At 37.8% G+C, this 21,248-nt stretch overlaps 1 protein-coding gene across 1 annotated transcript in view; it reads right to left on the bottom strand.

Annotated features, from left to right (window-relative positions):
• The window catches only part of EBF2 (EBF transcription factor 2), a 142,275-nt gene that overhangs the window by 7,288 nt on the left and 113,739 nt on the right, over window positions 1-21,248 (bottom strand). The window contains exons 8-16 of the mRNA XM_013954424.2: window positions 18,063-18,191; window positions 17,511-17,520; window positions 16,159-16,289; window positions 15,414-15,540; window positions 6,186-6,274; window positions 4,987-5,052; window positions 4,699-4,876; window positions 3,202-3,387; window positions 2,103-2,270 (exon numbers count right to left, since the gene is read on the bottom strand). Coding sequence (XP_013809878.1) covers window positions 2,103-2,270; window positions 3,202-3,387; window positions 4,699-4,876; window positions 4,987-5,052; window positions 6,186-6,274; window positions 15,414-15,540; window positions 16,159-16,289; window positions 17,511-17,520; window positions 18,063-18,191 — 1,084 coding nt within the window. The remainder of the gene's footprint in view (window positions 1-2,102; window positions 2,271-3,201; window positions 3,388-4,698; window positions 4,877-4,986; window positions 5,053-6,185; window positions 6,275-15,413; window positions 15,541-16,158; window positions 16,290-17,510; window positions 17,521-18,062; window positions 18,192-21,248) is intronic.

Below are 21,248 nucleotides of genomic sequence, written 5' to 3'. Positions count from 1 at the left end.
TCACAGTGTTGCTGTACAAGATTTCCCACAATGAAAGCAATAAGGTTAACCTTTATACCAGTTTATCTTTGCCCAAGTCCCTGCATTTCTATGTCCCTAAAGTATTTCAGTAAGTAATCATGACCTTAATCAATAGCTTAATTTTGAATGCCTCAGAAGCAGATTTTTGTCAGCAAAAAATGCATAGATGTAAGAACTTTGATTTCATGTTACTGTTTACATTAAGATTGTATTTCTACAGTCTCTTATTTAGTGCCCTTTTATAGATTAGATAAAATATATTGCAAACAGTAAATAATAGCATGTATTATTATAAGCAATGAGGTGGACTCTAATAATTTGCCTGTTTATAAAGGAGTTTTTTAAAAAAAGAATAATAAATCCTTGCTAAGCAGAGTCTTAAACAGGCAGGACAGACATGGTAGATGACTGAGGAAAAATATTAACTAAATAAGAAGCCAATATTCTTCAAGCTATCATTTTTCTGTTGCCCAGACACAGCCTGTCAGAAGTGATTTTCTTACTGAACTGATTGGGGTTAACACTGCCTTAAGTGATTTCTTAAAAATTAGGCCCTCTCAGCATGGTAGTTACACACATTTCAATTTAAATCAAATTTAAACCTATTCTGAATGCAAGCCTACTCTTGAGTGATTTGTCTTTAGCTTATAGCACTTTCCAACTGGATTAAGCTAAACAAGTAAACTATTCTTAAGTTGAATAGGCCTTCCTCTTCAGAGAGTTAACTAAATCAGCTTAAAATCATGTGACTTTGAAATAGTAAAAACCACTAAGCCTTCATGAATTTTTTTTTCTTTTACACACACACACACCCATCCCTCCTATAGCCGATATGAAGAACTTGAACAGCTTTATAGGGGTCAAAAAATGAAGTTCATTGCAGAACAAGTAAATGATAATAACTTTTAAAGACTGTGATTCTGCAAAACACTAACAAATATAAACCCATTTCTAAACAGTTTAGATAAATAGCTACCACTGTTGGGTCAACAAAACTTTCTATACCTATAGTTCTAAAAATTTCTTCAAATCCTTTTCTTTTTTTTAAACAGAGCAGGAAAGAAAATTATATTCCCTGTCAACATGATGCCTGTGCCTTCACATCCATAGATCACTGTTTCATTAATGGGGAGGAGATGATTTTAGAGAGGCTGACTTGCTTCTTTCCATCCTAGAGAAGGAGCACAAAGTTTCAGGTAATGGGGTAGGGAGAAGAGAAGCTGTTTTAAATGTATAGCAGAATTCTGTAAGTTAGCTTTTGAAAATGTAATTATTTTTGTTCAACACACTTAAAATTTCCTTATTGTATAAAATAATCACAGTTTATGCAAGTCCCTGTGGTCTAGCTAAGGATTTATAATGCACCCAAATCAACAGGTGTGGTTTGTAGGGCTCATTTTGGAATTACCACTGGCTCTTGGCATGGCTGAATTCCCAGAGCTGTGTTTTCTACGGTATCTCCAGTCAAGCCCGAAGGAGCCAGATGACTTCTCAGGCCCTATAAAGACTTTTTTATGGAGACTTGGAGTGTATTTATGTGCCGCATGCCCGCCCCCCCCAGCTTTTTAAAAGAAAGAATTTAGTACAGGTTTTCATTCTTATCTTAATACTCACATTTGTTTTGCAGATCACCTTTAAAAAAGGCCATAAATGTACTATAGGGCTTATTCCCTGTATGAACCTAAACCTTGCAGCAGGTTTCAAGACATTGGCTATTGCATACAGAGCTGTGTATTAACTCTACAGGGCAGGCGTTTGATTTTACAAGTCCCTTAAGTCTAAGGAGAAGTCATTCCTCACAAAAGAGCTGGTATTTAAATGCAGTGTGGGTCAAATCCTTCCTGGTATAAATGAGTGTCAGTCCCCTGTTGTCTTAACATAGAATAAGCAGAGCTTGGAACCTTGCTTTAAAACAACTGAATTCTTTTTTATTTCAACTAATCCAGACCATTTTTGGTCTATATAATATCAGAAGTCAGATTTCACTATTGAGTCCTGTAATATTCAGTGCTTGCTATATTTACTTAGACTAACAATGTGCTGTTTATGTGCAAACTGAATACTAATTGTACATTTCTTACCTCTAAACCCATTTCCATTACCGCTAGAGCAGGCAGGAGAAGGAGACCCTTGGGGTCTGATGACGGGAGCAAAGGCACTCTTCTGTTTGACAGCAGGAAAGACGGAAGAGGAGAATGGAAGGATGGAAGAAGTGCTAGAAGAGCCAACTGTTGGACTTGAAGACATTACTGCAAAAATAAAAAGAGAATCCTCTTCAGAAATGCAATTATACAAGTTTGGTAAAACTGTTAAAGATGTCTAACTCTTGATTACTTGTTTTATTTCTTTCAGAAGATCTCTCTCACATAATCTTGACTGTTTAAGACAAGTCTGAAGTAGAGAGTTATTTATATTGAATAGTGTAGTTCAAGAAAAATGTGCTTAATTCATTTAAATTCTGAGATGAGGATATTGGAAAACAATAAGACCAGCAAGGGAGAGATATAGTCAACATGAGCAAACAGTACAAAATAATGCTGTGCATTTCCATACTCCTCCTCACAGTGGTGAGTGTCAGCCTGTGCTACAGAGATGGGGAAGAGAGATAATTGCTCTCCTCTCCCTAGTTTTTAAAAAATGAAGATTTCTGTGGTAATGAAGGTGAGGGGGAATGTTTTAAGCCTTTGTTTAGATTTGCATCTAAATTGGATTCTTTTTAAAGAAATACCTTTCAAGAAAAAAGTTCCACTATATATCCAATAGTTCGTGAAGCGACTGTATACTTACCCTCCAGAAAAAAAACACAGTCATTTCTCAGCAAAACAAGGAACAACTGACCACAGTTTATGTGGGTTCAAGTAAAATCGCGTGACAGTACTAGTTTGAAATCAGAATAGCAATAAGCCACAGGCCTAGTCCTTTCCCTATTGAAGTCAATGGCAAAGCTCAAAAATGGGAGAGGAATCAAAAGAACCTGAACATCCTTTAAGTTGCACCTTAGCCTTAAATTACAGCTTAAACTGATGATGATGTTTAGTAGGTTTCAGACCAGCAAGAAGCCTTTATCATCACTGCAAAGCAGGTCAGTCCTTACACAGAGGATGTGAATGTAAATAAAATAAAGAATATTTTGCACAATACCAGGTAGACCCTACTTAATATATTTAAATATTTACTTACTTCCATAGGGGGATCCTGTTGGAGAGCCGTTAATGAATCCAGGTGACCCTGGAACACCCAGATTTGACATAGGGACATTGCTGTAGCCATTCATGCTATTGCTGGAAGTGCTGTAATTGGACTGTTGAGGTGTGGAACTAGATGAGTAACCTCGCGGTGAGATGCTGCTTGTATTACGAATGTAACCTAAAAATAAAACACATTTCACAGCATGTTAGTGGATTTGGCTTAAAACGGTATTTTCCATGCTCAAAGAAATTACATATTTAGTTCCAAATTAATTAAAACAGTTAAGCAAGTACTGAATTCAGTGGGTTTTATGCACATGCTTTCAAATTAGGCAATCTTAAGTTTTAAAACAATGTGGGCAACTAACTTTTTAAAGGGGACTGATATATTTTCTATTCAATGAGATTTGATTTGTTAAAAGTTGAAATTTGTTGTGAGACCTGGAAAAAATGTGTAAGCTCATCCTTTAGTGATGTAGAATTTATATTATATGTGGGACTTTCTACAATTTTAGGGAGCAGGTTATACTTTTCAAATTATTTATGAATTTTTATAACCAATATGTAGTTTGCAGCTTTGACATTGAAGATACTCTATGTGGGGAAAAGAATAACCTAGATAAGTGAAAAAACACTTGTCTTTAAAACCAAATCCCCAACATTTTAGAACCAAAATTTAACCTTTTTCTCACCAAAAAGAGACTTGAAAAGAAGAAGACCCTAGCTGCCAGAATTAAAGTACAAGGCTATTACAGCTGAAAAATGTTTTTCCACTGAAAAGTTTTCACTAGAAAGATGTGATCCAATAACTACTTTAGAAGTAGTTATCATATAGATACCAAATCAAGTATTTCTGCCCATCGATATTATGAAGCTCTAATTCAAATTTGATAACTTTTGCTAGTTTTATAATAAGGTCTTACCACATAATGACATTTAGCATGGCCTATGTAGAATTAACTTCATGTGACATGGTTTTACAGCCTTAGATTGTCAAACACAACTGTCCATGCAGTCAGACACCACAGACTGTGTTACTGGAATCCAGTGTTAAACTGATCAAACATTCAAGAGAGTCAGAAAATGGCCAAAGTTAAGTTCTCATTGCTGTTAGCATGCCATTTTGTGGCACGTTTCCCTAAAAAACAATGATATATTATGAGTCAACATAATATGTTGAACATATGCAAATTGGCAAAATCAACATTGTTGAGGAAGAAGCACCACAAAAAAAATAGATTCCCTGACTCTTCAGCAGTGAGTGTTTTTTTCATTTGATGTCCTTGGTCTTTTATGAGAACAGAGATATAATTACAAAAAGGTATTGAGGGGAGAAGGGAATGAATCCAGGGTTAAATTGATATCAAAAAAAATACTTAAGAATGACTTCAGCCACATCTGAATGGAACCTGGTGCAGACATAATACCATCCAAATGTGACTTGGTTTTCCTTTTTTTAAATTAACACTGTACTGCTTGCAGTAGTTACCTTGGTTGTTTCCCTGTGTTGATTCTGAAATGCTGACTCCTAACTGGCTACCATATGAGTTAATTCCCATCATACTGCTGTGAGCAGGAGAGCTAGACAGTGCAGGGATCTGTCCAGGATTCCTTGGTACACTGTAGAGAGCTTCTGCAATATCCGCAGCTCGTTTCAGAATGATATCCTACAGTACAAGGAAAGGGACAAGATCAATAGTTTATTGGAGAAAATTTCTAGAGTTTATTACAAAACCTCAAAATACTCCACCCCCATTCTAAGAGTAGCCATTCTGACCTGGTTGTTATGTGGTGTTCCGTACAGTGCCTCAACTAGGTCAGCAGCTCGTTTCAATAGCATTTCCTAGAGGATGAACAGATGCACAAAATTGACATTTTAACAGAAATGGATTTCAGTGCAAGTAAAATCATGGGCTAGTATTTTCTAAGCAGTAAGTGATTCATGATCATGAGTGAACATTTCGAAAACTAGCTCCCTTAAAGAGGCATTCTTTGCCCATTATCAGAAAAATCAACCCCCTTACAGTATCTCAAACTAGACATCTAAAATCATCAGTTGCTTTGGAAAGCATTGATGTGCAGGCGATCGAAATGTCAAGCCCTGTTTGCGTTTTGTGGGACCAGTGTTCCATCGTCATCTGGGAGCTCTCCATAGTCCTGAAACTGCTTAAGAACACTAACTTGAAAAATTGTGGAGAAAATTTTCAGACATATCTAAGTGAAGCAGGAACTCAATTCTCTACTGAATTTCACTATATTGTTTTGTATAAATACATAAAAATCCATTTAACTTCCATGTCCATTTATTTTTTCTCAATAATGGTAACCAAACAAGTTAAAAAAAAACCTTAGCTAGTTACCTAATCTTCTGTTACCGCTGGTTGTAGGACTTAAAAAAAATTATGATCTTCCACAGAAAAAAATTATACATTATCCTATTTCTGAACATAATAGGCTTTCATTCTGCAAAGATAGTTACTTTTGGTACTACAATAAAGTGTATGAATACAGTTGCTAATAACTGTCATTGCGCTAGGTGCCACATCAACACACAGTGTGTAAAATTACAGATACATAAAATATTGAATTGTTTCAACACATAGGTACTGCAGTTGTTGCTACAGAAAAAGTTGAGCTTCAAATGATTTTTAATAAAAGATTCCCTTGGAATTAGACCTCTGCAACAAATCGTTTATGTCATATTTCACTTCACAGATTTGCCAACATGGATTAAACAAAGGACCATGAATATGAACTGGGATGATATCTGCATTGGACTCTCCTATTAGCAGTAAAAGAAAGTTCACAGGCAGTGTTTGCACTCCAACAGGTAACAATTAGCGGTAGCTGTGCATTTTACATGATCAAATTCCGATTTGGACCTACAACCAATTGGTGAACAGTTTTGTTCTTTTATGAGTTAGAACTGAAAGACAATATTTAGAGGGCTCAGTGAAATGCTTGAAAATATTTTACCTTAGCTAGTCTTTCAGGGTCACCAGGATGTCTTGGGATGACTTTCTGCAGTCTTTGGAAACCATAATCTATGGTAGGTTCATTTAAAGCTGAAAAGGAAAACAAAAAAAAAAAGACATATGACATGAATATGTATCTTAGGTAATGAAACTTAAAAAAAAATCCTTCAAAAAAAAAAAAGATGTCTTTCACAGCAATTTCACAGATGTATTTCATAGCAATTTATAGCAGCTTCTCCACTGTATATCCCTCCCCTCCCCCCCCCCCCCAAATCTCAAAACCTCTCCTTGACTGGGTTCCTAGAAGCATACATTGCCTAATTATCTCCGTGTAAGATAAGCTGAATAATAAGCAAAGCTTTATAAGAACTTTGCATTATAAGAACTTCTACATGGGGATGCCTCATCTCTTTTTAAAGATAATTCTTATTCTACTGATAAGAAAACTGGGACACATAAGCTATTAATGTTGGACCATATTATACAAACTAGGACTCCTGACACCTAACTCCACCCATTTAATTGTACATATGTTTCTGCCATTATCTATATAAAAAAAGCTTCAGTGCTTCTGTAATTTGTTAAATAAAGAATTAGTGATATCTTCCTGTGCATTGATGTGCGTACACACACGCACGGACACCCACACACACCACTATGCCTGCTCATTCTGGTGGGCACAGCTGAACTGAATGTACATGCTCATTTTCTGCAAATATTCCAGGAAATGCATTCAGAGGCAGATATGTTGAAGCAAATGTCAAAGTTTATGCGAATGCTGCATGCTACCTGCAAAGCTTCTAACTGAAAGTATTCCAATGGGTAGCACTAGTGAGTTTGGCTTACTCAATGAGGCAACAAAAAAGCATGACATCTGCACTTGTAACTGCTCCAGTTTCCAGTGCTGACTTCTCACCATCTATTAGAAACTGAGTGGATAATTGGAAAGATATAGCAGGAAAGCATTGCCACAGAATACTCCATCAGGATAAATGTATATACTCTGTATGAACCTGGCTATGCAGTTTATATAGTAAGCTATGGTACAAATGGAAATTAGAACAGGTCATCTATATTCATTATACAGTCAGAAATCGAGAGTACTGTATTTGCTCATATAATCAACACATTCTCCCCCACTCTCCCCAGATTTTGCCATCACAAGCTAGGCTGCAGCTATTCATTAGACACATTAAGTTCATCCATTGTGTGTGGCTATTATGCATACCTTGCCACTTCACTGTAATGATGTTAATCTCTAGTGGCTAATCCAAGGTATTTTGACCCAGATACTCAGTTAGTACAAGCTGGTAGAGCCCTACGGCATGATTGATAATTTCACAAAACTTCACACACACTGATACGCTCTACTGTGAAATCTTGACAAATAATTATCTAATTTCTGACTATTCAAAATTAAACCGATTTAAATTAATATAGGCACCAAATTCAGTTTAGAATTCTGTATTCTCATAGTCTCTGACTGCCCTCTAAGACATTAGGATTATCAGTATTTACTAATACAGTTATAGGTCTGGTTTTTTAGAACTTCCTTATACTTCGGGATGTTCATTATAATTTAAATGATACATCCATGCAATCATGTGCTGAGAATCTTACTATGAATTTCATGAAGTATTTAATAAGTAACATATGTAACTCCTTTAGCAATATCCTCATTCAGTGCTAACTTCTTCCATCCTCTTGTGATATTTGTGCTTCTTCAAAAAATATATTTTGAAAGAACTGTTGACATTAGCACAGCTGAAAGTACCTGATTCCAGGAGATGCTGACGGCAGTTATTGCATCTTCCCAAATACACTCAGCACCTTGCAGGTGACTGTCTCAGACACTGGAAGAATGAAACTATCAAGTGAGACAGACCATTACACTGATCCAGATTTTCTGTTTATCTGTGTCTGTCTTTGGTATAACAACATGAAGGTAAAAGGTCATATTCCCCACTGAGATACATTTTATATTTACTTTTTATTAAATAATTATGGCATGGCATGAAGTTTAAATATTACAGAAGATAATCAAATGGGAATTGAATAGAGAAAACCCAGACCTGAGAATTTAGTCTTGGCTATACTTAGAATGTCTTTGCTCTCCACTGGGAGCCATTCTGGTTTGCTTAAGGAGTTTAATAATACACATTTCAACTGCCACAGAAACTACATCCCATTTGGGAAGAGGGTTTTTGGGTTTTTTTTCCCCCCCAATAATCCTGAGAATTATAGGCCAAATCTCTCAAGAGCCTATACATCATTATGTGCCATTTCTCTTCTTGATTACAAGTCTAATCAGTTACGTTATATATCTTAAGCTAAGCAAAAGCGATGTAAAGTATATGGGAATTTAAATATATATGTATATATAGTTAACTAAAAATAGCTAATGGGAATATCCAAAAATCTAACCCAGAAAAAGAAATTGGCTATTATCCAAAATTCATTTTTTTTCCCAAGGGTTGACATGCACATTTTCATTCTGTTCTGATAAATAGAAAAAAATTTCTCAGCAATGTAGAATTGTTCTAAGAAGAATTCAGCCACTTTGAATCAATGTATATATTATTTCTTTCATCACAAAAGATTTTCTGCACAGCCTGCAAAATTGCCTTACTACTAGTTTTGAAATGAAAATTTCTCTCATGAAATGCTGTTAAAAAACAACATCCAACACTTGCAGAAGTAAATGGTACCTTTCCAATTGAAGCTGCAACAGGTGAAGGCAAGATGTAGAATCCATCAGGAAGTTTAAACAGCTTCACCACAATACCACTTCCACAGAGGAAAAAAAAGAGCTATTGGATCAGTAGTGATTTAGCTACATATGTTACATAGAAATATGCCAAAATTAGATCCAAATGCTGTTGGGTGCATGGATTCAGAGACCATAAAGTAGTCCGACATGGAAGCAGAACGCTCGTTATTTCCTACAAATCAGATATCTGAAATGAAATCCCCAACGAAGGTGGTTCAGGTATAGCAAAATCCCTTTGGCAATTCCCCAATCCAAATGTATTTCAAGCACAAGAGGTCTCTTGAATTTTCCAGAACATAATGTGAAAAATTGTGCATTGATGTAAGATAATGTGTTCAAAAAAAAGCAACAATCTAGTGAACAAACTAAATTGTCACTTATTGTATAAACCTCACTCCAGCATATTGTTTTAACAACAGAATTGTTGCAGTCAGTAGCAAGGAGAAGTCAAAATGCCCTACAGCTTGCCTGACTTAATTTATGACAAGGCTCAAACAGAGTATGGCACAATGCTGCCTCTTTTATATTGTTCCTTATCCTCCAAAATCCATGCTTTCATTTTAAATACAAGTCTCCAGCTATTATGACTCACTGGGATAGAAAAAAAAATCTCTCACACTTGAGCAACTGATGCCATGACATCTGTCTGCATTTGCAAAACCTGAAACAACAGCTCAGTCCCATTCATCTCAACGGGGACTAACTCAGATACCCAATGATAGCAGTGCTGACATTTAAAATATTAATTATTTCACCACACATCAAAGCACATAAGACTGGTGAAGGAGGATGATGTTATGAAGATCTGCACAATTTACCATGAGTGACAGCTCACTCTTAATATCGTCAGTGAGTGTCTTGGGAGATGCACACTTTTCCTCTCCTCCAATCAAAGAAGGGCCACAGTCAAAGACCTTAGCAAAGTTGTGCAGCTCATCTTTGCTTTCCTTTATGAAGTGGCGCAAAGGTCGAGAAGTCCGCGCTTCGCAGAGTAGCAGAGAGAAGAAACAAAGCATGCAGAACCTCGAGGTGCATCTGTGATAGGAAAACCGAGCCAGAGCGCATAGGTAATATTTTGAGTGTGATGCCTAACCTTCTTAGAGATGTTAGCACAGAGCAAATAGGGTACCTGTTGTGGATTTAAAGGTGTGAATTCCAGCCTTGCACCACTGACTGCCCTCACGCAACCCAGCTGCAAACAGATGCTTGGTATTCACCCTGCAGAACCAAAATTGCCATGCTGCTGGCTGCAGAAGCTTGCTGGCTATAACCATGCTCATCTATTGGTCACCTGGGCTGGGGATGTACATACACACAAGTCAGTCTACTCTGAGCAGTATATTACAGTCTACAGTTGGAAGTACGCCACCAGAAGTGTACTGCCACCTTTCTTTTTCCCATTCACACTCACTGCAGCCCTTTGATTGTGACATTATTCAGTCCTATGGTGTATTTGCTGTGCTGGTAACAGCTGTTCCAAACGCCCTACTCCTAACACAGTGCTGTCTCCTATTTCATGTGTCTTCCATAGGCTAAAACAGTCTCTGCAAGTGCATTGTGTCATATCACTCGTATTCTGGCCAAGGTTAATTTCCAGAGCTCACGGCATCCTTGTAAGCATTGTTTCCCACAAGCAGATAACAAGACCTTCTCAAATCTCCTTACAAGCTTTAGCAAAACAGCGCCTCCTATCCGTGGCACCTGGCTCACAGACTGATACAGTACAACTGGGAGTCCAACATATCCTACAGATTATTTTATATTGCATTGCTCTGACAAGTTAACCCCTGGAGGATTTCTTCACAGCAAGGAAAATTATGTTCAAAATCTCCCCGATGCACACATTTCTAGGTTAGCATCTCTATGACAAACTAAATGCAGAGCTGTGATCAAACTTAAGATATGAAAGCCTAGGAGACATATCCTCAGCTGGCATAAACTGATGTAAGCATTATTAAAGTCAATGGAACTATAATGGAACTACTTACAGCAACAGAGAAGTCGAATTTGTGTATTATTAAAGACAGAGTATGAGGCTACTGCTAGATTAGCAGCAGAGAACAAATGTCTTATTATTCTAGGAAGAGCTGATGAAAGAAAGGTAATTCAGAACATGGAGATCTATGCCTAACTTTATTCACAACAGTCTAAGGTTCACACCGGGACTAAATGTTTAGCTGTGGTGAGTTAAAAATATACTTTTTAACTCTCTCATTTTAAATATATACCCATTACTAAATTACGTAAGTTGGTTCAGCAAACCCTGTTATATAACAAGCCATTCTCTAGATCTTTGCTGTACTCTCTGTAGTATACTGTTAGATGTCCACAGAACCCTGCTGTCTTCACTCTTATAAGAGAGTTTTTCATCTGGGAACCTTATGGAAAAGTCCACACATTACATTTTGGCGATGAGAGGAATTTGATGGCTGAGTTGCAGCACCCTGAATGATAGCACTTAAGAGTGGAAATGCTGACAGAACCATAACTGCAGCAATGCTAGCACAGCACACTTTGCTAGTAGCCTATTATAAATACACATTACAGAACACATAGGAGCTCCCATAACAGCTCCACTGTGGCATTTAGATTTACCCTTGAAATTTATATCTAATTTTTATACTCATCTTTTTAACAGTTTATCATTTTCTTCTTCAAACAACCTGTCTTAACATTACTCTTTAAAAAAAAAAAAGCTCAAGTATAATCAGGTCAAACATTAATACTTGATTGTATATTAAATATTGAGGGCATAGGCAGATATAAACTTCACACTACTAGGATCATTGCTTTTCTGTTTCCACCCTTTAGAATAATGTTGGTGGTCTGGTGATTAAACTATAGAACAGAACCTGAGAGATCTATCTCCCTGCCCAGCTTCCGTTTTCCTGCATAACCGCAGGCAGGCTGCTTAATCTTTGTGTGACGGCGCCTTGTCTATAAAGTGGAAGTACATATCTTTCTGGGCTGTAACTGTTTCACCACTTCTAATGCAGCGAGGCCCTGATGAACCTTCGGAGATCTGGTTTTATATGAATAATTATTACTGTTGTATCTGTGAAGTGCCTATACCCAGCTATTCAATACTTCTCATATGACTTGACCCTTTGTGCTTTTCATCTGATGTTCCCTCAGCACTTAATAATTATTAAGGACTTAATACAGTGAGATCCTGGTAGTACTGGGGCTGCTGGTTGTTGCTGCTGTTATTAATGCTGACAGAACTACATCTTCCAATGCTATAAGCTTGCTGGATTTCACACTCTGCAGTCTCCTGGGCTTGATGTTAAGGTCTCTGCATTTCTTAGGTTTTTGCCTAATGGAGGTTGAATATAGAGGGAATTTATTTAGAGGAGAAATTCACATTTATAAGGGGGACTACAAATCAAGAGAGAGGTAGTCTTACATCTCTGACACGTTATCATCTATAAACTTTGTGATAGCTAGGAAGACTATATTGCAATATAAAGTGCTAATACTATCAAGAAAATAACAAGCTTCAATTATCACAAGAAAATGGGTTTTCTCTGTGATGCACTGGGCTACATTATCAACAATATTAAAATCTATTGAGCTTTCCTCCTCACTATTTTATATGGTATTTGTCTGCCAAACTCTACCCAACAAATAGCTGTACTTCAGTATATTATTAAGAATATTTTGCAGAGTTCTGTGGATATACACACACACTGTGGGCAGTGGGATTTAAATAACCTGGTTTGTTGGAGTTGTTTCTCTGGTAGCTTCTCTGCTGTCTAATAATATGGTTGAGCTCTTACTTCAGCCTTTCCTTCAATGGAGGATTAATTCAGATCTGTTTCTTCTGCTTTTCCATTTTCACAAAATGTGCAGGAACCGTATATCTTTGACAGTTCTACCTTTCTGATAAAATCTAGTTGAAACTGGTCAAGAGGTTCAAAAGTTATTTGGGAGGGTCTGAAAAAGAGAGATTACAGGCAGAAGGACCTTGTTTGCCTGAATGTGGTTTGCCTAGGCTAAAAAATCAATGCGTGTGTTCATAGCAGGATCACAGTAGTCTTCTGATATCACAGCCGTGGAAAGAAAAAAAAAAGCCACCATGTTATTTTCATAGCTTATAAGTTGTTTTTACTGCTATTAGCAGCAACGACCTGGGGGAATTGATTACACAGGTGAGCCTCTACCTAATAGCTGTGTTTATCATTTTGCCTGCCATGGTGGGAGAACTGCAAGTTCTTGAATAGACAGCTTGAAAAGTTGTCTATTCTACCCTCCCTCAAACAGCTCGGCATCTTCTGTGAAATGCTGTTTTGTAACATATGGCAGTAAGCACCCACTCACTCCTCAGAGAGTGCTAACAGATATCCCTATGCCAATAGCAGCAGTTAAACAGGGATAGTATATTTAACTTTCTTCTCTTCTGCCAGTTCCTACCTACATCTTCATGTTGTCTTTTGTAGAGGCAAACTAATTAACATGTCAAAGAACTGAACTACAGTTTGAGTCCAGTCCTCTCTAGGTGGCACAAATAAGTCTTGCACTTAAACCAGCTTTACAATGATAAAAAGACTTTTTTTTTTCCATGGAGAGATACACAATCCTATCTTTTACATCTCTGTGCCACTCCAGTCCTGAACTTCCTTCAGTACAGGTATTAACAGCATACATTTGGTGACCCTCAGTTATACTTGTGTTGAAGACACTGTGAGATCAAGGTCTCAACAAGCAGAAGTGTCATAGAAGAACATTTTCAATCTGTAGCAATAACCAAAAAATTAACAGTCTCTCTCTCTCTGAAGGTAAACGCATGAGGCTTAATGCTGCCCCTACAAGTCCTTTGCTACTTACAAGTCAACAGCACTGCTCCTTTGCTTAAGGACTGCTAGACGGGGGAAGTTAACCTGTCCCATCTCTTTACAAAAAAAATGTGTATTTTCATGCAGATTTGAAATTCTAACCTTCTGGGTGGCTTTGGCCAGTTATCTCTCAGTGAAAGGACACAGGCTTACCCTGCTTGGATTTCAGATTCATCTTTTCCCAAGGACTGATGAATCAATGAACTGCCTTAGAAGAAAATGTATTTTAAAAGCTTTTGGTCAGATTCTGGTCTCGCAGACACTGGCATAATTCTAGAACAACTTTGTACTGCTTTGGGGTGCAAGATCAGAAGGAAGTCCTAATGTCCTTGAGCTTGATTCAAAGCCAGTTAAAGTCAGTGGATATCTTTTCACTGTCTTCAGTTAACTGTGGATCGGACCTTTATATCATAACAAAAATAATCCTTTGCCAGTTAAGCTTATATATTTTTAGAGCACCTAGTATAACTGAAGGCCTAAGTCTTGCTGCACATTTCTAGGTTTACCATAATATAAATAAATACCTATTTACATACAGAACTAAATATTTATTTAGTATGTGCACTAATATGGCATATGCAAAATGGCATAAGACAGTATCGGGATCTTTACAAATTACTGCTACTTCCTAAATTCTAAAATGTCAGACTTCCATTCAAAATTTTCCAATTTTGGAAAAATTCTGACTAGTTCATTCTACAGTTGGTTAAGATCTTCCCCTAATATTATTAATAAAAAGTTTGTTGGACCTTCATTATTATTTTTAGTTGAGTTAAACCATGATTTAAAATTTGTCACATATAACACACAAATATTATTTAATGAGGAGTGCTGCTAATAAGAGGCTTTTAAAAATTAAATTGTTGCTTGTATTACCAGAAATCTGAATATTATTTGGCAGTCACAAGTCATTCAACTCAAATACAAATCCACCATTTAGAACTCAGTGCACCATTACTCTCCAGACATACTTAACAGGATACAAAAACTTTAGTATGTACATTGTATGCCATCACTATTACTACCGTTACTGACAGTTCAATAAGATGGTCATCTGGTCCCATCTGATTTTTCCTTTCAGATCTATAGATTGCTCTCTCCATAGTATTAATGTTCTCCTGCTAGCAGAGGTGAATGTAGGGCACTAAACAAGTTGCTAATCCATTTAAGAATAAAAAAGCAATTGAATTTATTTTCAGTTCAGCTCATTGGCTTCTCTCAATACAAGATACTCTCCTTGTCCTCTGGGATTATCTTGAAAATGAAAGGTTACCCCCACTGAGAGAGAAATGTAAAATAAATACTGTTATAAATAAAACATCTTCCAGTATGTAGAACAATGCTATCATGTTACTGTATACTCTCTCTGTATAGACAGACCTATACTGTAACAGCATGAGCTCTATTCTGCAAAAATATTAACGTGTAGTAACAGCACCTTAACACCTCTGCACGACAATGAAGCTATCTCCTTACGTGTTCAAATGCCTCAAGTAGCACAGTGGCCTTCAGCAAGGGGCAAAATAAATATATAAATAAATAAAACACAGAGTTGTCAATACTGTTTACCAACAGACAGACACTCAGAGCTCCAGCTCCTCTAGCGTAAATCACAATCGCCTACCTGTGTAAATAAACCTGCCCGGGGCGCCTTTGCAAAACTGTTTGGATTTGTATGATAATGTCACTTCAACCACTCCGGGAATGTGACGTGGAGGTGTCTGAACTCGAATGGCATGAGGTGTGATAAGCTGGGAAATAACAAAAGGAGGGACACAATTATGATATGTCTGCATTATTCCCCCCCCCCAACTTTATCCTACACCCTCCAAACGTGCTTCTTGAGTAAATGCATCGCTTATTACTGCATAGGAAATGCTATAGATCAGGCGGGGGCTACATCTGCTCTAGTTTATTGCTTCCAAGAGAGGAAGACACATTTTAGGATAAATTGTCATCAGGAAAATCCTATTGCCTATCCCCATTGTTTAATTGCTGACTTATGTCTGGACCCAGAGGGATTTATTTTTTTCCTTCCAAAACTCTGACCCTTTCCATGTTCCCTCCCCTCCTCCTTTATTTCTTTACCTTTACCTGTCTCCAGATCCATATTCTCACCCCTAGAATTGTTCAGTCCCATTCTGGATATTACTAAGCAGTTGGCCTCAATAATATCACATAGCAAGGAGTTCCACAGAGCAAACATTCCATAGAAAAGGGTTTCCTTAAGGCAGCTTTATATGGCCCACCTTACACACCACAATTTTTGTACCACTGTTGGAATAGGCAAATAAAATGTTCCCCTTCCACTCTCCTCAAAACAGCAACGCATTTTTTCAGCTTAGCAATAGGGAAGTACTTCTGCCTACCTCACTCCATACAAGCATGGTTCCAAATACAACTTGCAGCCCGTCAAAGAAGTTGTCTCCAATAATGATCACCATTGCTCCCCCTGTAGTCCAACCTTCACTTGGGCTAATTGCTTTGATGCATGGTGTGGCTAGAAAAAGGACAAAACAGAGCAGCAGGTTAGGGTTTTTTGCACACAGTTTTGAGACTGTTTACAACGCTGGGTTTGTAAACCCTTGCAAGCAGATGGGTGCAGGCAGCTTCTGTGCACATTAAGCAGTGGTAAGTCATATTGATGCAAACTGTAGCTTAGAGCAGCTTCACCTGTCCACTCCTGAGAGTTTCTGCACTGCTGCAGCTTCTCGGTTGGCATGAATTCCCCCGTGCTAACCAAAGCCTAGGACAAGTCCCCTCCAGCCATTCACCCATGAAGGCTGCCTTACCATTCCAGGAATCCCAATAAATAAATAAATAAATAAAGCATGTTTTCTGCCTTGCTAGTGTTAATTACTTGCCTATTCATTACTGGCACTTAACATCGTGTCATTAAAGCCTAATAGGCCAACTGTAGTGGGTGTAAAAATGAAACGCTTAAATGATTGTGCAGAGGCTGTTTTAAAAAAACGTTCATTAGCATATGATCACACAAAAGCAAAATCCTGTGGAAGGAAACAAAGATTAAGATTTATTAAGTTTATCAATGGGTAAAAAAAGATATGGAAATATCAAGTGTTTCCTCCAATTCCTATCAGGAGACAATTTCTAATAATTTTCTTGACTTTATAGAGTAGATTTTTTTTTTCTTCTCTCTTCCATATGTTCAAGGCCTCTGGACTATACATCCCATCAGGAACCCAATATGGTTTCCAGGCCATAACCAAAGTCAATCCATCACTCCATTCCCAATGTTGACAGGGTCAGAGGTGGAGGGGAACTTTGGCAGGGCTCCAAAAACATGAGACTCCTTTGAACAGCCAGTCAATCACATCCAATCAGTCAAGGAAAAACTGGATGGCTTCCTAGGCTTGGAATCCTGGGATTTTCCTTCTACCATTTCACTGCCCGCTGGGGGAGAATTAACACCACTCTGAATTCTTTACTGATTCAATCATTTTCTTCCAGTTCATTAATTCTTCTTTAAGGGTGATATAGGGCACATTTAAGAAGCGGGGCAACAAAACATTATAATGAAATAATATCCTTGCTTGTCTTTTCTACTAACATCACTAGCTCTTCTCACTTTCACTAGCTGCAGGGGAGGGGAAAGTAGACACAGATAGCATTTTCTAGTAATTTTGAGTACTGTCTGTGTGAGAGAGAGGTGAAACATGTTGGAAATGAATGGATTAGAAGAGGGAAAGGAGGGGCCTACCATTTTGAAGCTTAACAGATATAAGTATTTGTAATTGCTTTAATACACTCCAAGAACCATCCTGTAGACAGCCATGAGTCTTGCTTAGCCAAACAAACTAAAATCAATTAGTGTCAGTTGCCTTCTGTGCATTGTTATGCTTTGCACATAGTTTGTTTAAGGGAACTAGTGACACTTTTTCATACACATCTTGTGCTGTAACATTTCTGTTTAACTAAGATGTCATGTTGCTTAATTTGCCTGAAATCAAATCTATCCCAGCTGAGCAAGAAGTCTGAAATTTAGATAATATTTAGTGGTTTTATAATGTTTTTCATCTTCACAGTACAAACTAATTAATAATTTGGGGGGGGAGAGAGGGGAGTCAACCTCTTGATGTAAGGAGGATCATATTTTTGCATGCAGTAGACAGTTTTTCCCTGCTTCTTGCTTCTCTAAAACCCCTGAGGTTCTGTAGTTCCCCCTTAGCTCTCCCCTTGCCTCCTGAAAACAAACAGAAATTCAAGAATGGGTAATATGCTTCTGTATTAACTTGTGTACTGTTCTTCAGACAAAGATCCCACCTTCTGAGGGGTCAAGTCTCCTTGCTCTCCGTCCATGCTTGGAGTTGTTGTGAACAAACATGTTGTCAGACACTGCCAATACATGCCCATCAACATTCACTGTTGTTGATAGCACAACCTAGATATTTAAAAAGGGAAGAAAAAGGAAGCAGGTAAACAACTTGGATATTCAGCTTGTAAAGTATTAATTATTCAGTTCAGTTAAAATCCTGTTCTGTTTGTAAAACGTGATCATGTCCTGCAGGGTTTACTCCCTAGCAAGGAAGGGGGAAATATTTTCAGCCTTTATTCTGCGCATTAATTCTATTTAACATAGCATCCTAAGGGCCATATAAAGCCTTTAATGTACAATGAACCAGCAACTGCAGATGGCCCTAAATCTAGTTTCCTATGATCCACTGTAGCATAGCTGATGGCATAGAGGTCTATATGTACCAACCAGGAGGGCAGGCTGCAGAGCACCACAGCAATTTGCCCTCTGATACATACATGCAGATTCAGAGCCATCTGCTGTACTGTGCACACATGCAAATGTATCTGCATCTGCTCTGAAAATACAGGTCTCCATTGACTGAGCAAAATGGAAACTTCTATTATGTGAAAACAGTAGCTAATATCATATCTGGTGTTTGACAGATGCATGGTTAGTGCCTCTTCGAAATCACCTGAGCCTGGGCACCCAGAATCAAGCATCAGTTTTGAAAATCTTGGCCTCTGTGCCTTATCTTGCTGGACTCCGATAGCTTACAAGTTCTTAGAGGAAGTAACTGTATATGTCAATTAGTCCCATTTTGTTCTCCCTTTAAAACACAATATCCAAAGCTGTACGTCCTATAACTCTAGAAATATATGTGCCTGTAAACCACACACTAAGAAAAAAAAAAAATTCTTTGTTTTAACTACTCAAAGAATATGCAACTTATTGAAACTTTGAGGTTTGGACCCTTAACTGGTGTAAATCAGCTTAATTCCATTCAGTTGCCACACAGCTACAGTAATTCACAGCTGTTGAGAATCCGACCCCAGGTGTGTTTATGAGTTTTTACAGATACACTTGTCATGCTCTAGGTAAGAGAATGTCAAACTCTAATTGTTGATAAACTATATTCAGTGTATAGCAGGAGAAGTCTTGCCGTCTTACAGGATTATGCTAGTTTAAAGACTGTTCTCTCTTTCTTGACACAAGTTTAATTCATTCCAAAAGGCTCTTGTCATACTGTACTCTAATACTTCTCAAGCATTCTTGTCACAAAATGTGTTGCTTTTGTTTGCCAACTGATTTCATCATTGTACATTTGGGTGGAGTGAGACTCCTATCCAAAGTGAACATTTCCCGCATGACATAGCTGAACCCACTCAGATGCACTTCATTATTTTCCGTTAAACAATGGAAATAAATTTTAATCTCTCACTGGCCAGAAGAGACCACACTATGGCAACAAGGGAATAGACCCGAATTATTCCAGTGTCTGAAATATTTACGACAAGTGTTTAAATGGTAACCAAATGTAAATCACAAATATATCATATGTATACGGTTACATTATACAATATACACATATCTGGCTTAACATACACAAGGTATGTGATAAACACACACCCACATGCTCACAGTATGAGATTTTTCTAAAATATGCAGACTTCAAGCATACACCCATTCCATGTTTGAATAACCGTTCAGGTGTAAGTGTTGCCCAGAATACATGAGCCCCACTTCCGCCAGAGTTGCAGAGATCCCTGTAGCGTGAACACTAGCAAGAAATAGTCCTCTGTTTAGAAGATAAGTGCTGAGCATCTTCTATTCCCTGAGCAAGCGGGAAGGGAAGACACACTTTTAGACCCCTCTCCATGGCTGGTTCCTTTTTTATTTACCGCTCCCATTCATCACAGGAGGGTCAAAGCCACTTGGCATTTCACAGGCTGAGACCTAGGGTAAATAAATACAGCATTCTCAGGGACAGGACAAAATACAAAGTTCAGATCTGGACCAGAACTTCCTCAAAGTTTTGGACTTTATTTGCCTTAATCTCTATGGTACTACTGAAATTCAAGATGGACCTTTGCCATCTTTGCTAAGACACTGCTAGCCAACTCATTAGCAATGCTGTGAAATAAGAATATGTAAGAGTATGGATATAAAATTTACTGGACTTCTCCACTTTGCTGCAGTCATTTCCTCTTGCCTGATGAAGATGACAATTCAACAATCCAATTGTTTTATACTGAAGATTAAAAACCAATGTTTTATGGATAAAACGAAGAGGAATGTGCATTCCACTATGGTCTCTAACTCCCAGGCCCTTCCCTTTCACAAGCCAACTGCTTTCCCCCAGTGAGTATTTCCTGGGTCACGAAGGGTGACCCTTTCCATCTGGAATCAATCAGTCAACTCCTGACAACTTCCTGAAACACCTCACTCCATTTCCTGTTCTCTCCCCCTTCTCTCTTTCCCCCTGGTTTGCTTCACTCTTCAAAACTGCAGGCCACAGCAGCTTAATGTTAGAGGGTCAGACACAGTTAGACTCCAAAACACTACACAAGAACACCTTTGACCTTCAAAAATCTTTACATCTTAGCTAAACAAATCAAGGTCAACATATCTTACCATTACCTTGTTAACCATTTATATGCATTTTTGCCAATACCCTTCTGAATACATATTTATCAATAACACTTGTTCTCCTAACATCATAAAATATTCCAGGCTTTTTTTTTTTTTTTTTTAACCTGTATTTAGTGCTGATGAAAGGTGATGTGCAGACTTCCCTGGAGATTTAAATTCTCAGATTTGTCCGATTTGTCCACAGCACTGGCAAATTACTGGCAAATGGGTTTCTTTTCCTGACCTGATGGCACTACTTGTAGTCAATGAGAATTTGGCCTCTATGCCAGTTCAATTGATGGGTTTTTTTTTTTTAGCTAAAATCAGTAGTTAATGCAAAATATAATCCTAGGAGAATGATGTGAGAACATCAAAATATGTCAAGGAGACAATGCATCCTGATAATTGTAGTTTAGGGCCAAATTTGACCTAGACAGCATAGAGACAAAAGATTTTGCGCCCTTAGCTGGATCCTCCACTCACTCCTCTAGAGTTTCAGAAGGCAACAGATAAAGTAAGACATAGATACAGCAGTACGCTATTCCTTCAGAGATCCAAACTTCCCTCCATAAG

This window comes from Apteryx mantelli, chromosome 29 (assembly GCF_036417845.1).
Source record: "Apteryx mantelli isolate bAptMan1 chromosome 29, bAptMan1.hap1, whole genome shotgun sequence".
NCBI lineage: Eukaryota > Metazoa > Chordata > Aves > Apterygiformes > Apterygidae > Apteryx > Apteryx mantelli.
Note: the sequence above shows the minus strand (reverse complement) of the source record. Positions and strands in the feature narration are given on the sequence as shown.